Consider the following 15,589-nt stretch of genomic DNA (forward strand, 5'->3'; position numbering starts at 1 on the left):
TGATAATGTCTTAGTGTTGGTTTTTAAACTGTTTAAAGAGTAGGAGTTCCTATATTCCTCAAATTAATTGGTAATGTTCTCTTTACTGAATGAATGTTGTGCTTTCTGAACAGATTGTAAAATACATCACCCTAACATTTCCTGAACACATCGAATGTTGTCTTGTAGGCATTAGTTTGGTTGAGATGGCAACTAATTGCTTCTATGTTTGCAGGAACAGGTGCAGTTCTGTTAAAAGAGATGGGCAAGGTAGTTGGTTGGTGTGCCCCATGTTCTTCCTCCATATCCTGGTTAGGCTGCGGAGTCCTTATAGCTCAACATCCTATAGCTTTCCATTTATATATCCTGTTATTATCTTCTAATTTCTGACTGCCGTAAGAGTCATGCACATGCAGTCTTCATCGTCATCCTCCTCCAAGGTAACACAATGTTGGGTTTTACCTCCAAGAGTCAATGCAGCCATGGAAGACCTAGTGTGAAGGGCAGTAGGAACTGTTAGTTACCTTAGTAACTCTAAAGAAATGTTTGTCTGCACAAATGCTGCTCCTTTTGCTCTTCCGAATCCGATCTCCTTACACGGCCTCCCATTGTAACTCATTCTTCTAAAACATCCAATAAAACTGTGGCGTGCCTTAGCTCCTCACTCTGTTATCTCTGCCATCCTAGAAATGCTACTAAACATTCCAAAATTAAATGCAGGCTGCCTGGGTCGAGTTAATATCAAACTTATTGAAATGTATTATAATCCTACCCTTTGCTAGTCTAATCTACCGAAACTCATGACAGCACAAACATGACTGATTTTCTCAGACTGGAATTTGACCTGATGCTAAGTCTGCTGGTTTGATGCCGTGGCTTCATTCCCAGCCCTGGCCTGGGTCACCCAAATTGATTTTCATTTCAGAGATCTTCTAAGTTGTCAGAAAGAGAATTTCATTCTGTGTGTGGTGTCCTTTCCACCAGTTACATGCCACTGCCCTGCAGTAACAATGTGTGGTGGAAGGGCTTCCCCGGTGGGACGCAGGGGTTTGACGGATCAGTGAATGGGTTTCCTTTGTGCTGAGCCTGTCTCCTTTTTAACTGGTCTCCCTTGAATAGTGTCCGAGCTCTCCCTCACCCTTGTAGAATATTATCCTAGTCCAGTCGGGGTTACCCTTTCTGAGGGTCATGCTGAGGAAGCAAAGTGATGAAGGTATAACAAACTGAGCCAATAGCGAATAATTTCTCTATTGGTCCATTTGCAAGATCATTTGGTATCTGAATATGATAATTTTGCATAAAAAGCCCTAGAGCCAGTGAAAAGTGATGGTTTCTGAATGAAGGTAACATTAATGTTGAGGCTTCTTTTTGGACAGTAGGTTGCCTACACCTTAACTTGTGCTATACCCAGTGCCTTCCTTTTTCCTGTTTAAGTCTAACTCATGCCTGTACCAGACATTGGACCAATTTTGTTGTACTGAAAGATGAATGATGATGATGGGATGTGCGTGACTTGCATGTGAATTGGATTATAGGGAGGGAGAGTTGCGCATCATCAGCTTCACTCTCCCATCCTGACCTATGTTGGTGGTGGCAAGATGAGTCTAGGCAGCTGGAGATAGATTTAGATGCAGTGCGTGACCAGGATGTCATCTTTGTCTGGTTGAGCTCCACGCGTTCCATAACACGATTCTGACCTGCCTTCAAGACCATTGGACCTTAGATTAGTCTCATCCTCCCAGTTGACTGGAATCAGTCTTCGCGTACCAGGATAGCCAAATCCCTATGTTGCCGAGGGTAGGAGACCCATTGGCCATCATCTTCTGATTTAGCTCGCCTGTCAAAGCAGTTTACCAGGATTTGGCTGCTGTCACACATGGAGTCACAGGTGAGACCTGGGTGAACGTGAGTACCAGTACAGGTTGAGCCACCCCAAAGTGTCAGCGAGCCCATCTGTGAGAGGCACTACTCTATCCCTTATACCCCCACGCATACGAGTTGTTGGCTAAACACAGACTCAAAAGCACTTCTTTTTGAAATGGGGGCAAGCTTTTGCAAATAATCTCTTGAGATCTTTCTATTGGAATGTGAAAATACAGCATGGAATATTGCTAAAACAAATGGGTGGCAGGTAAGAAGACTGAAAATAATATAAAGAACAACAAAGAATGGCAAAAAGATTAACAAGGAGGGAAAAAATTAGAGTATTAGAGAAAGCTAGCTAGTAAGTATAAAGATGAATTGTAAGGGTTTCTATAGATATTTCAATAAGAAAAGAGTTAACAAATTGAGCATTGGTCCTATAGAAAGTGCATTTGGGGAATTGATAATAGAAAGTAGGGAGATAGTGGATGAACTAAACCAGCACTCTGCTTCAGTCTTCACTATAGGGGACACAAGTAACATCCCGGAATTAGCTGTAAATCAGGAAATGGAAGGGAGGGAGGAACTTGGGGAAAATTACAATCACCGGGGAAGCAGTATTGAACAAATGGCTGGGGCTGCGGGCTGACACATCTCCAGGTTCGGATGGACTTCACCCTAAGGTCTTGAAAGAAGTGGCTAATGAGATAGTTGATGCATTGGTTTTAATTTTCCAAAATTCCCTAGATTCAGGAAAGGTTCCATTAGAGTAGAACTCCTCTATTCAAAAAGGGAGGGAGACAGAAAGCAGGCCAGTTAGCCTAACATCTGTCATAGGGAAAACGTTAGAAGCTATTATTGAAGATGTTATAGCAAGGCACTTAGAAAAAATTCAGGGCAATCAGGCAGAGTCAACATGGTTTTGTAAAAGGGAAATCATGTTTAACCAATTTATTGGAGTTCTTTGATGACGATGAAACCATTGTCAATTGTGGTAAAAACCCACCTGGTTCACTAATGTCCTCTAGGGAAGGAAATCTGCCGCCCTTGCCTGGCCTACACGTGACTCCAGACCCAAAGCAATGTGGTTGACTCTTAAATGACCTCTGAACTGGGGCAATTAGGGATGGGTAGTAAATGCTGGCCTGGCCAGTGATGCCCACATCCCATTCCCATGAATGAATTAAAAAAAGGTTACGTGCTGTGAATAAAGGGTTACCGGTGGATGTACTATACTTGGATTTCCAAAAGGCATTTGATAAGGTGCCAATTCAAAGGTTATTGCAGAAAATAAAAGCTCATGGTGTAACATGATAACATATTGGCATGGATAGAAGATTGGCTAGTTAACAGGAAGCAGAGAGTTTGCATAAATGGGTCTTTTTCTAGTTGGCAGGATGTGACAAGTGGTGTGCAACAGGGATCAGTGCTGGGGTCTCAACTTTTTACAATTTATATAAATGATTTGGATGAAGGGACCGAAGGAATGGTTGCTAAATTTGCTGACAACACAGATAGGTAGGAAAGTAAATTGTGAAGAGGACACAAGGAGCCTACAAAGTGACATAGATAGGTTAAGTGAGTGGGCAAAGACCTGGCAAATGGAGAATAATGTGAGCAAATGTGAAATTATTCATTTTGGCAGGAAGAATAAAAGAAAAGCTTAATATCTAAACGTGAGAGATTGCAGCCCTGAGATTCAGAGGGATCTGGGTGTCCTAGTGCACGAATCACAAGAAGTTAATATGCAGGTACAGCAAGTAATTAGAAAAGTTAATAGAATGTTATTATTTATCGTGAGGGGAGTTGATTACAAAAGTAGGGCAGTTATGTTTCTGTTGGACAGGGCATTGGTGTGACCACATCTGGAGTATTGTGTACTGGTCTCCTTATTTAAAGAAAGATGTAAATGCGTTAGAAGCAGTTCAGAGAAGGTTTGCTAGATTAATACCAAGAATGGGTGGGTTATCTTATGAGGAAATGCTGGACAGGTTAGGCATGTCTACTGGAATATAGAAGAGGAAGCAGTGGCTTGATTGAAACTTTAAGATCCTGAGTGCTCTTGACAGGATGGATATGGAGAGGATGTTTCTCTGGTGGGAGAATCTTGAATTAAGGGTCAATGTTTATGGGGTCATTTAGAGATGAGAAATGTTTTCTCTGAGGGTGTTGAGCCTTTGGAACTCTCTTCCCCAAAAGGTGGTGGAAGCAGAGCCTTTGAATATTTTTACAGCAGAGCTAGGTAGATTCTTTATTAACAAGGGGGTGAAAGATTATCCGGGGGTAGGCAGAAATGCAGAGTTGAGGTTACAATCAGATCAACCATGATCTTATTGAATGGCGGATTAGACTCAAGGGGCCAAGTGGCCCACTCCTCTGAATTTGTATGTTCATATGTTATAGAGCGCACTGTTATGACTTGCAGAAAATTAAAGAAACAGATGGAGATTAATCTCTAGAACAAATATGTTTAGGTTGATACGGGGAGCAGTCGGGTAGCACTATTTTTTCCTCAGTGGGGTGAGCAAGATCGTCTGCCATCAGAACTAGATTCATGGTTGAGATTCTGAACACTTAACTTGTGCCCAGATTGCATTGATGGTGGGTTAGGCGATTGGTACATAAAGAAAGACTTGATTTCATATATTGCCTTTCAAGAGCTGAGGACATCTCAAAGTGCTTTATAACCAATGAAACAATAGCAACCAATTTGCGCAATGTCCCACAGACAGCAATGTGATAATGACCAGGAAAAACTCAGCAGGTCTGGCAGCATCGGCGGAGAAGAAAAGAGTTGACGTTTCGAGTCCTCATGACCCTTTGACAGAACTTGAGTTCGAGTCCAAGAAAGAGTTGAAATATAAGCTGGTTTAAGGTGTGTGTGTGGGGCGGAGAGATAGAGAGAGAGAGGTGGAGGGGGGGGGGGCTGTGGTTGTAGGGATATATTTCAACTCTTTCTTGGACTCAAACTCAAATTCTGTCGAAGGGTCATGAGGACTCGAAACGTCAACTCTTTTCTTCTCCGCCGATGCTGCCAGACCTGCTGAGTTTTTCCAGGTAATTCTGTTTTTGTTTTGGATTTCCAGCATCCGCAGTTTTTTTTGTTTTTATGATAATGACCAGGTCATCTGTTTTCGGGATGTTGATGAGAGATAAATATTGCCTCTAGGAAAGTAATCATCTTCGAAATGATACCAAAGGATCTTTTGTGTCCACCTGAAAGGGCAAATAGGGCCTCAGTTTAGTATTTGATCTGAAAGACAGCACCCCTGACAGTGCAATACTGAGGGAGTGCTACACAATGAGTGTCAGCCTAGATTTTGTGTTCAATTTTCTGGAGTGCAACTGATGCCCCAACCATCTGACCCAGAAGTGAGAGTCACCCCCATTGAATCATGGCTCGAACCATAAATGGATCTAACCTAATGGCGATTTTAGGACAGAAGTGAGGAGGGTTGAGCGACTTTGGAACTCTCTGCCTCCGAAGGTGGTGGAGGCAGGCTCATTGAATATTTTTAAGGTGGAGGTAGATTCTTATTAGGCAGGGGAATCAAAGGTTGTTGGGGTTGGATGGGAATGTGGAACTTAAGGCACAAACAGATCAGCCATGATCTTGTTGAATGGCAGAGCAGGCTGAAGGGGCTAAATGGCTTACCTCTGCTCCTATTTCATAAGTTTGAACATTCACATGTGACACCCTAAGACATCTTCACAAGGCCGATGATGGAAAAAATCTGTGCTCATTAGCCTTGTATCATGGCTGTAAGGAAACATCTTTGAACAAGTGGAAGGAGAAGGATTTCTCCTCCTTGTGTTGTGTGCTCCTAGGAGACTAGAAGGTGCCCATTGCATCCTCCAGCAACAAAAGGAGATGCCGGTTCTATTATAAGTGCAATGGGTAGTAGAAGTGGTACTCTTGTTAGTCTGACAGACACATGCAAACACCTACTTAGATCGCATGCCTGGAATTCTGTGTTATTCACACGATCGTATTTTGTGTACTACAGACCTGGGGATATTTTCTAAACTCAGTTTACAGGATTGTACCAATTTACTGAGAGACAAATTAAGCCCACTTGCAGTTTAAATTCAAATGGTTCATGTTTACATTGAATTGCCCACTGCTATAAACAGCAATTCACACAATACTGTTTACAATGGACTCATCATTTCGTTGGAGCAGAGAAGACCAAGGGGCAACCTGATCGAGGTGTACAAGATTATGAGGGGCATGGACAGGGTGGATAGGGAGCAGCTGTTCCCCTTAGTTGAAGGGTCAGTCACGAGGGGACATAAGTTCAAGGTGAGGGACAGGATGTTGAGGGAGGATGTGAGGAAAAGCTTTTTTACCCAGAGGGTGGTGACAGTCTGGAATGTACTGCCTGGGAAGGATGGTGGAGGCAGGTTGTCTCTCATTCTTTAAAAAGTACCTGGATGGGCACTTGGCGCAAATCCGATAACCCATCCGTGACTTTCATCCTGTTGATTGTGAGCAAGAGCCGTTTGCCCAGCATATCTGATCCTCTGAATACTTTATATGTTGGTTGTGGAGTTCAGTGTGGCAGTTGTGACAGTGCTTTATCTGTACAAAGATTGATTGCAATTGAGGGGACTCTGGCTGACAAACTCCTGGCCCAAGGGCTCCAGAAGTAAACACTATGTTGCTGCACTATAAATGTAGTTTTAGATTGTGGGCATTGCTGGCAAGGCAGTATTTATTGATTCCCCGTAGTTTCCCTGAGAGCATTAAGTACTGATTTGCTGCTAGAGGGAACCCGGTAACACCATGTTTAGCTCCAATGCAGCTAAATGGGCAACTAACTGCCATTAAATTTCCTTTCAGCAGCAACTGAAAAACTCCCATGTGAGTTTGAATTCCACTTCAGGACTAGGGCACATAATCTAGCCTGACACTCCAGTCCTGTACTGAGGAAGTGCAGCACTGTCAAAAGTGCTATCCATCCATACATGTGGATAGTAACAATTCCGATCATGTGTTGTAAATGGGAGCCTTTCTTTCATCAGCAAGATGCATTTTATCCCAATCGTCAGGTAGGAAAAGAGCCCAAAGTAATCTTCCAGTTAATAGTTTGCAAGCCTGAAACCGCATGCGTGCGCGCACACACTTGTGTCTTATTGTATATTTGGATGAGGGCTTCTGTTAAAAAGAGGCTATGTTTTCCTGTCTAGAGCTCTCAACAGGCCTTGAGGCTGTGTTGGAATCCTGGACCATGTGCACATCTACCCAAGACTGGTTGTCTTCCTGTTGCTGCTACAATGTGTTCTGTTACCCACTAATCTCATTCATGCCAGACGCTATTGCTTACTGCAGGTTGCTAGATAACCACAACCCATTTGTTGTCTGAGTCCTAGAAGTCTGCCCCTTGAAGACTAACAAATTCAACCCTATATTCACTTCCATTTTGTATTCACTATTGTCTCATTGATGAATTCTGAATGAGAACACATGAACAAGAAGCATGAGCAGGCCACTCAGCCCCTCGAGCCTGCTCCACCATTCAATAAGATTTGATAGTAACCTGAAATCTGCATCCCACCTACTCCCGATAACCTATCACCCCCTTGCTACCGAGGATCTATCCACCTCTGCCTTAAAAATATTCAAAGACTCTGCTTCCATCACCTTTTTGGGAAGAGAGTTCCAATGACTCATGACTCTCTGAATGAAAACATTTCATCTCATCTCTTTTAAATGAGCAACCCCTTATTTTTAAAAATTGACCCTAGTTCTAGATTCTTCCACAAAAGACAACATCCTCTCCACATCCAACCTGTCAAGACCCCTCAGGACTTTCTATGTTTCAGTCAAGATCTCTTGGTATCAATGATTTGAGAATTAATGGAGACATGTGTTTATTTACATGTGGCCCCTTGGCAATGCTTAAGCAGCTGACATGGACAAAAACTTGGTAAACAATTGTGAAGGCTAATGGCTTTTGCTCCAAAGTTCACTTGCTATGTCTTGGATTTAATGAAAACTTGTGGGAACTTCTGATCTGATGATTTTATGCTCCTGTGTTTAGGAGGATGACGATGGTCCCCAGTGCGGTGGGGATTACGATCTGACCATGCAGGACAATGGATTTTTTAATAAAAACGAGCCCATCAGGAGCAAAGTTTCGAAGCTGACTGAGAAACTGCGGAAACGTTATCCCACCAACAACTATGGTGAGTGGAAATCATGTTCTCCCAGATTTTCCTTACTTTAATCTTTCTATGTGGGTTAAGCAGGTATTCTGTGAGAGAATTTAGGCTGAAATTGTACAATGATATTGTGGTAAATTAAGCATTAATGATCATCTGTGATATTGGTTGCAGAAATTAAAAATAAAATTGTATTTTTTCTCTTTCTGTAATGTTCCTCTGCCTTCTCTCTCTCTCTCTCTCTCTCTCCCACCCTCTCTCTCTCTCTCTCTCTCTCTTCCACCCTCTCTCTTCTCTCTCTCTCTCTCTTCCACCCTCTCTCTTCTCTCTCTCTCTCTCTCTCTTCCACCCTCTCTCTCTCTCTTCCACTCTCTCTCCCACCCCCTCTCAATTTTTATATTCCAACTCCTAATATTGATGAAGCTGCTACAGTAACAGTTACAGATCTCTCTTCTTATTGGACACAAGTTACCATGGACTTAACAACAGATGGCTTTCTATTGTGTCTATAATCCTTTAGTAGGATCTTCTGGAAATTATGCAGTTTGAATGCTAGGTTTGGCTCATTGTTGGATTCTCAGGTTTAGCAATGGTATTGGACCCTCGAACATAGTAGTATTAAAGGTGGGAGTCTAATCATCTGGCAGTACTGGAAGGGCATTCTAGGCATGTTACGGAATGAGAACTGAGCAGAAAATCAAGGCTGCTCCCGTCCTCTTGTTTCATAAACCCCTCCCAACTTGTAAGCAGCCTGTGCTAGAGCTCTAGATTTCTCCCCTGGTCTCAGCCCCTGCAACTGTTCTCTTTGTTTCCTGCCAGTATTGCTTTGGCCTGAGATTGGGAAAGTAAATCAGTCTTGCCAGATCCTGGGAACTATTCAATGAACTGAACACAACTTTCCAGGTGCCCATTCTAAAGAAGACCAGGTTCTCTCTTCACAGTGGTATCAATCTAAAGGACCTCTGCAGGTTTTTCCAAACCATTGGAGCTGTTCCAATTACTACAAAATGCAGGGCCATGCCCTCAATGCTGTCAAATTCCTAGGACCTGCACCACATTACTTTCAAACAACACAGCCAATCTCACATTGCTAATAACTGCAGTATCACCACATAGTGTACTGCTAAATAGTCACCTTTGGTGCCAAATCTCAGCATCTACACCACAATTTGACCAAAATACAGGGCCACCTCCCTCTACACCCTGTCCAGGAATGTCCGGCTCCACCATCGCTGCTGAAACCCATACAATCATTCCAGCCCCGTGGCCCTTGCTGCTAGGTACTGCCGATTTGCCATTTTGTTGTGGATCCTGCACTTAGGAGAAAACGAGAAAAGTAATAGAAAATTGAGTAAATAAGATCCCTTTACCCTCCTCCCTGTGCAGCTTTGTGCTGCATTCTTGTGGCTTTGGAACTTCATTTTGTGGATGACAACTGATTTCCACTGATTTGGATTTATGCCTGGATCCCAGGAGTAAAGGGCAACAGTGCACCTGCTCTACAAAATACAACAAGAGTTTTAATAACCTTTTCACATTGCACATTCTGTTCTTTTTATTTTTACAGCTCCCAGTCTTCTCTTGTTCAGAGTTTTGCTAAATAATTTTCATGATAGAGGGTTCTGTCTTGTTACTTGGCACTAAGATGAAAAATGTTTTCAGATTACACTCCATTTCAAGGGAAATTTTTACCACTAGACCTCCTTTTAAACTTACTAAGTGGCTACATGCTGCTGGAGCTGAGCCATATGCTTGTTGCAGGCAGAGAGTGCTTCAATCTACATATGTATAACCCCTCAGTGTCTGACAAAGGAGCGCTTAATGGATAGTATAAAAGGTACTTCACTTTACATCTAGCTGCTGGTGTCGTTGAGCTGTGAGTGCTTGATCTGATAGTGTAACTTTACCCTGTATTTAAACCCGAGCTGTACTTGCCCTGAGTGTGGACAGTGTAGAGGGAACTTTACTCTGTATCTAACCCCATCTGTACCAGACCTGGGAGTGTTTGATGGTGATGCTGGGTGCCTGAAAATCATTTTATACCTCCACAGTCTCTTAGCAGATAAAGTTCCCAAGTGGCTCAAAAAAATGTATCAATTGACTGTGACATCCTTTTCCATGTTTCTTTACTGATACTTGGACATTTTTTCTTCACATAGTGTGAGCTGCTGATATAATCAGCAAAGGAAGAAAATACAATCTTGCATTTCTAGTGTTTCTAACAACTTCAGGATGTCCCAAAGCATTCTACAACCAATTAAATACTTCTGAAGGGAAGTCAAGATTGTAATGCGGGAAGGTACTAGTTTGAATAGGCTAATCACCTATGAGAGATCAGAATGAGGACAGCCTGCCAGACTGCGAACATATTGAAAACTGGGCAATAAAATATCAGTATTGGTGAGGTTTGAGAGAGAGAACAATATTTATACTGTGTAGGGGCAATGCACAAAAGATTTCTGGATATATGGTACCTACTTGTCTTTGGTATGTTTGAAGTACAGGAACATGAGGTTCTGAAACTTGATGAGCAACCAGCAGAAGTGAATTCCAATCACACCAGGACAATTTGAGAATTTCAGAGCATTTTCTTCTATGTCTGGAAGGATAAAGCTGGCACCAAATGTCATCAGCTGACCTTCGATTCAAGGAAGACATCCACTCCGGATTCCGCCATGGGTCTTCATGAGAGTGAACAGGCTGATTCTCAACCCACAAATCTTTGGGCACATGGGGCAGGGCGTCCCACTAGGTAGTGGGATCTGGAATGCAGAATTTGCGTCCTTTTCTTTCCTTCTCTGTCGTGCCCTGCTTCTTCATTAAGATATTGGGACTGAAAGCATGAGCATGACGCAGTTTGATGGACAAGTTGTCGGCATTCTGAATGATTGGTAGCAAGCTGCACCCAGTCATTAATGTCAATGCTGCCTCACTTCAAAGGGAGCTTCATGGTTCCTTTGAAGTATATTCTTCATCCTCCCCTGGAATGCTGGCTATTTATGAGCTGAGAAAACAGGACCTGGTGGGGGAGTTGCTTTTCAGTCATTTGGACACAGCATCCAGTACTTGGAAATTGATTTTTGCAGGAGCTTTGCCTGAATGTTTGTGGAGCTGGCTTCGAGAAGGGCACAAGCGTTCGTTCGTGATCCTCCTGTTGATCTGGGGGATACGGCAGAGGCATTGCTGATCGAATTTTTCTTGCATGTCACTGATGCATAGTCCAGGTCTCGCTGCAGTACAGGTGAATGATGACCACTGCTCTGTACACTGGGACTTCTGGTAACTTTCAGAGGTCTGTGTTGCCACAAACAATCGCTGCCATAGTTTGAAGCAGGCTGAGCTAGCAACAAATGATCTGTGTTGGATCTCCTTGTTAATGGTGGCCCTTTGACAGAGGTGGCTGCCCAGGTATGGGACGTGCTCCACATATTCCAGAGTCTCCCCTTCAACTTATATGAGAGGTGGAATATTTGGCTGACCAGGTGTGGGTTGATGTGAGTTTTATTTTGGCAACATTCAAGGACAGGTGGAGTTTCTTTTATGCAGAATTGAAGAGATTGAGAGTGGCATGCAAATCTGGTGCAGAGTGAGCAGCAGCAATGCAGTTACCCTCAAACTGTAGATCCTATATATCTGTGGTGATCAGTTTAGTTTTGGCATGGAGTCGACTGAGGTTAGAGCTTTCCATCTAGGCAGTAAATACTACTGACACCGGAGGGCATTTGATCTTTGAGGTGAATAACCATTGTCAGGTCGATTATAAATAGTATGGGGACTATCACACAGACTTGCTTGACCCTGGTCTGGATTTTAAAGGTGTCTTTTTCAGATCTCCCACTCAGACAGTTGCTGTCATCATCATGAAGCAGTTGCAGGGTTGTGATGAAGTTTCTTGTGTTCCAAAGATTCGGATGTCCAATCCACAGAGCTCGCGATTTACTGAGTCAGTTGCTTTGGTCGGGTCAATGAATGCAATGAAGAGTTCCCTGTGTTGATCTCGACATTTTTCTGGCAACAGAGATTATGCTGCAGGGTCTAAAGCCACACAGTGTCTCTAAGGATTTCCTCCGGCACAGGATTCAGGTGATTCTGGGGAATGCACGTCAGGATTTCCCTGCTATGCACAAGGGAGAAGTACCTCATTAGTTTCCACAGTATCTCTTCCCACAACATGTCCTTTGTCTTTTGGATCTGTCTTTGGGCATCAGCCTTGAGTTGTTGGAATGCTGCCTCCTTGACTTGCAACCTTGGATTGTTCTGCCAGGCAGTGAAGGCTGCTTGTTTTGGTTGAGCATAATTTTCATCGAACCAGTCCTGGTGACAATGTTGCTCGAATCCAATGGTCTGAACAAAGGCGTATAGTACAGCTGACTTTATTTGATCCCATTGTTCTGGAATTGAGTTACATGTATGAAGATTTTCCTGATTGGCTGTGAGCTGGAGGAGTTCCTCTTTTCAGTCAGGCTGGTTTAGGGCTGAGACATTGATCATCTTCCTCTTGGACTTTTGAGCTTTGCGATGTCTTAGTGGTAGGTGGATATTCTTCACAGATTGAGCAAGTCTATGCTCTGTCCAGCAAGCATCAGTCCCTGTATTGAACGATACAGCCATCTGATCTTTGACCCAAACAATGACATAATTCAGGAGGTGCTTTGATTGAGGATGCTTCCATATGGTTTTGTATTCATCTTTTGGCAGAAGAGGGTGTTTGTTATAATGACGCCATGCTGAGCGTGCTTTGTTAGCAGGTGGACACTATTTACATTTGGCTTTTCCCACCCTGGTTTTCCCAATGGCTCAAGCTCCAGACCTCAGAATCATAGCCACCCTGACAAAGTCCCCCAGAAAGCATGAGGACTTCATCAAGGTCAGAATGGAACTTTACCCTAGCATCTTCATCAGAGTCAAGTGTCAGGCCATTAGCACTGATGATGGCGGGTGATTACAGCTGAGCTGTAGGTGAAATGCCACTTATACAATTGGGGAGTTCTGGCAGTACATCAAAGATCCTATTCCAGATGACAAAACCAACTCCGTGGGATGTAAAGGTTGCTATCAGCCTCTCTTTTCCAAAAGAAGGTGTATCACCCTCTTAGTTCCTTCAACTGTCCCTCCTCAGGTGGGTCTTGCTGAGGGCGGCGATGTCAATTTGGAGTCTTGATTTCACATGATACGATTGCAGTCCTTTCCAGGCAGTCACTCTTGAGATTCTCCATGAGTGTTCTAAAATTCCAAGTTGCAAAATTTAAAGTCTTCTTTCTTTGACCACCAAAGATGGTGATCCCACAGGGCGTGGTTCCCCAGCCAGGAGAAATTGGGACAGCCTATTTTTAGGGCACCTTTTCTAGCCCCCTCCCCATGTGGCATGGGCAGACGGTATCCTGAACAGGACTGCTCAGTCACAAATGCTGCCCAAAGGCATTTCTGTCCCAACAGAGGTGTCCAAAAACCTTCGTGCACCAGTCGGCTGTGCACAGTTCCTAATTAGGGACTCACAGGTTCACAGCCCCCATGCCCGTTGCCAATTCTCCATCACCACAGAGCTTGGCAAATGGCCCCTGGTTGACGTTTTACATGACTTTGTCTAATGTGGCGACATTGGGGCACCATTATTGTGCACATGAGCTTGATGGGTTTTGATGGTATGTTGAACCACAGTAACTGGGGCCACCTTGCTGCTGCAGCTGCTTTCTGCCTTTGCAGCCAGTGACATGCACAGTCTTCCTTTGTCTGTTCTGCCATAGAGGACTTTTGGACCGCACTTTGTCTGGTGCCTCACCATAGTCTTGCTGCAGTGGGTGGCCCTACCAGGGTTAAGGAGCTCCCGACGGCATCGCTTGAGGGATTGTTGAAGCGCGCAAACCTCTCCATAATGTCAAGGTGGAGATACATAGAGGGGCTGGCACTAGTAAGAGAGAATAAGCTGTCAGATTGTCATTAAAGAAAACCCAACTGATTCACTAATGTCCTTCAAGGAGGAAAACCTGGTAAAGGAGGCTGTTTAAATTCTCCCTGGTGTCCTAGCCAATACTTATCCCTCAGCCAACATCACTGCAGCAGATTATCTGGTCATTATGGCATTTCTGTTTGTGAGAGCTTGCTGTGCACAAATTGACTGCCGCACTCTCCTCCATTACAATGGTAACTATACGTCAAAAGTACTTAATTAGTTGTAAAGCTCTTGGGATCGTCCTGAGGTTTGAAAAATGCTATATAAATGCAATTCCTTGCTTTCCTGTTGTAATACAAGGACTCTATAGCTCACATAACTGCAGGAATCCCGGGCAAATACTCTTTGTCATGCAGTGCAGGAGGGACTGCCATTCACTTTTCACTGGCGACCACCATAAGTAGGGACTGAGAGCTCTTTGTTTTATCTGCAGTCCACTCTGAATGAATTGCAGCCTTCAGATAGCGACTGCTTAAAGAATCACGGGAGTTAGATATTTTAAACAAGCTGACACACTTGATAAGAGCAGTTAGAATTATAATGCATGAGACAGTGGTGTATACCATTTGAGCCAAGTCGGCCAGCGCCCTGATTGAATCTGGCACCACCATTTAATCTGGTGAATTAGGGAAAAGTAGTTTGACATGAACTGACCCTATAGTCCACTGTTTCAAATTCAGCTCAAACTTCTGTGCAACTTATTGTAGGGTGGAAAGGCATCATGTTCTGTGTTACAAATGTTACTGTCAAGCTGACTCTCGCAGTTCAGTGTTTGCTTTGTTTCATCAAATGTCTCCAATCTTCGGTAAATGACAGGAAACCATTAAATTCAAGCTCTCTGCATTTTGTACTGTTTCCTAGGATTAAGACGTTGAGAGGAAAAGATGATCGAGGTGGGTGGTGGGGCAGTAGAGGGGGGAAACCTGTGTAATAAACATTCGGCACGGGTGGCACTGTTTAGTAGGGTCCAATCTATCCTTATCTTGTGCATCATTTCAATGGATAAAAGTTTAATATTTATGTGCTTGCATGTTGCTCCTGCGACTATTTACTGACTAAAATGAAATTTTCTTCAATGATGGCGCCATTTTCCATTGACTTGTCTTCCGGAAGTTAGGAAGCAAGTTCCTCAGCATTGTCCAACAATTCTAGCGCAGTTGTTGGCAATTAGTTGTTTGGACATCATGGGTTGTTATTGTCAAAAGTTGAGAGGAAATGAAGAGAAGGTGTTGTTAAGAGGTCATCTCCCTTGTGTCTCAAGAGGTTAATGCTTTTTACTACGAACCCAGTGTCTGCTAATCTTGAAAGTATATCAAAGTGCTATATGTCTAAACTTAAGTGTTGCCCTCCCAGTTATCCTTTTCTTGTTTTCACTGTTCCATTCCCACCCATACACCTTCTCTCCAGAGGGCATCTATGGTGAGAGAAGGTTAGTGACCTGAAATGTTAATTCTGTTCTCTCTTCACTGATGCTGCCTGACCTGCTGAATTTTCCAGCATTTTCTGTTTTTATTTCAGATTTTCGGCATCTGCAGTATTTTGCTTTTGCAAATTACAAAGATCTCTCTGCTCTGCCAACTCTGGCCTCTTGTGCCTCCCCAGTTTTAATCACACTGCTGTTGGCAGCTGTAC

At 43.4% G+C, this 15,589-nt stretch overlaps 1 protein-coding gene across 1 annotated transcript in view; it reads left to right on the forward strand.

The window, feature by feature from the left end:
• Positions 1-15,589, forward strand: part of zfyve27 (zinc finger, FYVE domain containing 27) — a 178,086-nt gene that overhangs the window by 99,415 nt on the left and 63,082 nt on the right. Inside the window, exon 8 of the mRNA XM_041209768.1 lies at positions 7,887-8,031. Within this exon, the coding sequence (XP_041065702.1) occupies positions 7,887-8,031 (145 nt within the window). The remainder of the gene's footprint in view (positions 1-7,886; positions 8,032-15,589) is intronic.

This window comes from Carcharodon carcharias, chromosome 17 (assembly GCF_017639515.1).
Source record: "Carcharodon carcharias isolate sCarCar2 chromosome 17, sCarCar2.pri, whole genome shotgun sequence".
NCBI lineage: Eukaryota > Metazoa > Chordata > Chondrichthyes > Lamniformes > Lamnidae > Carcharodon > Carcharodon carcharias.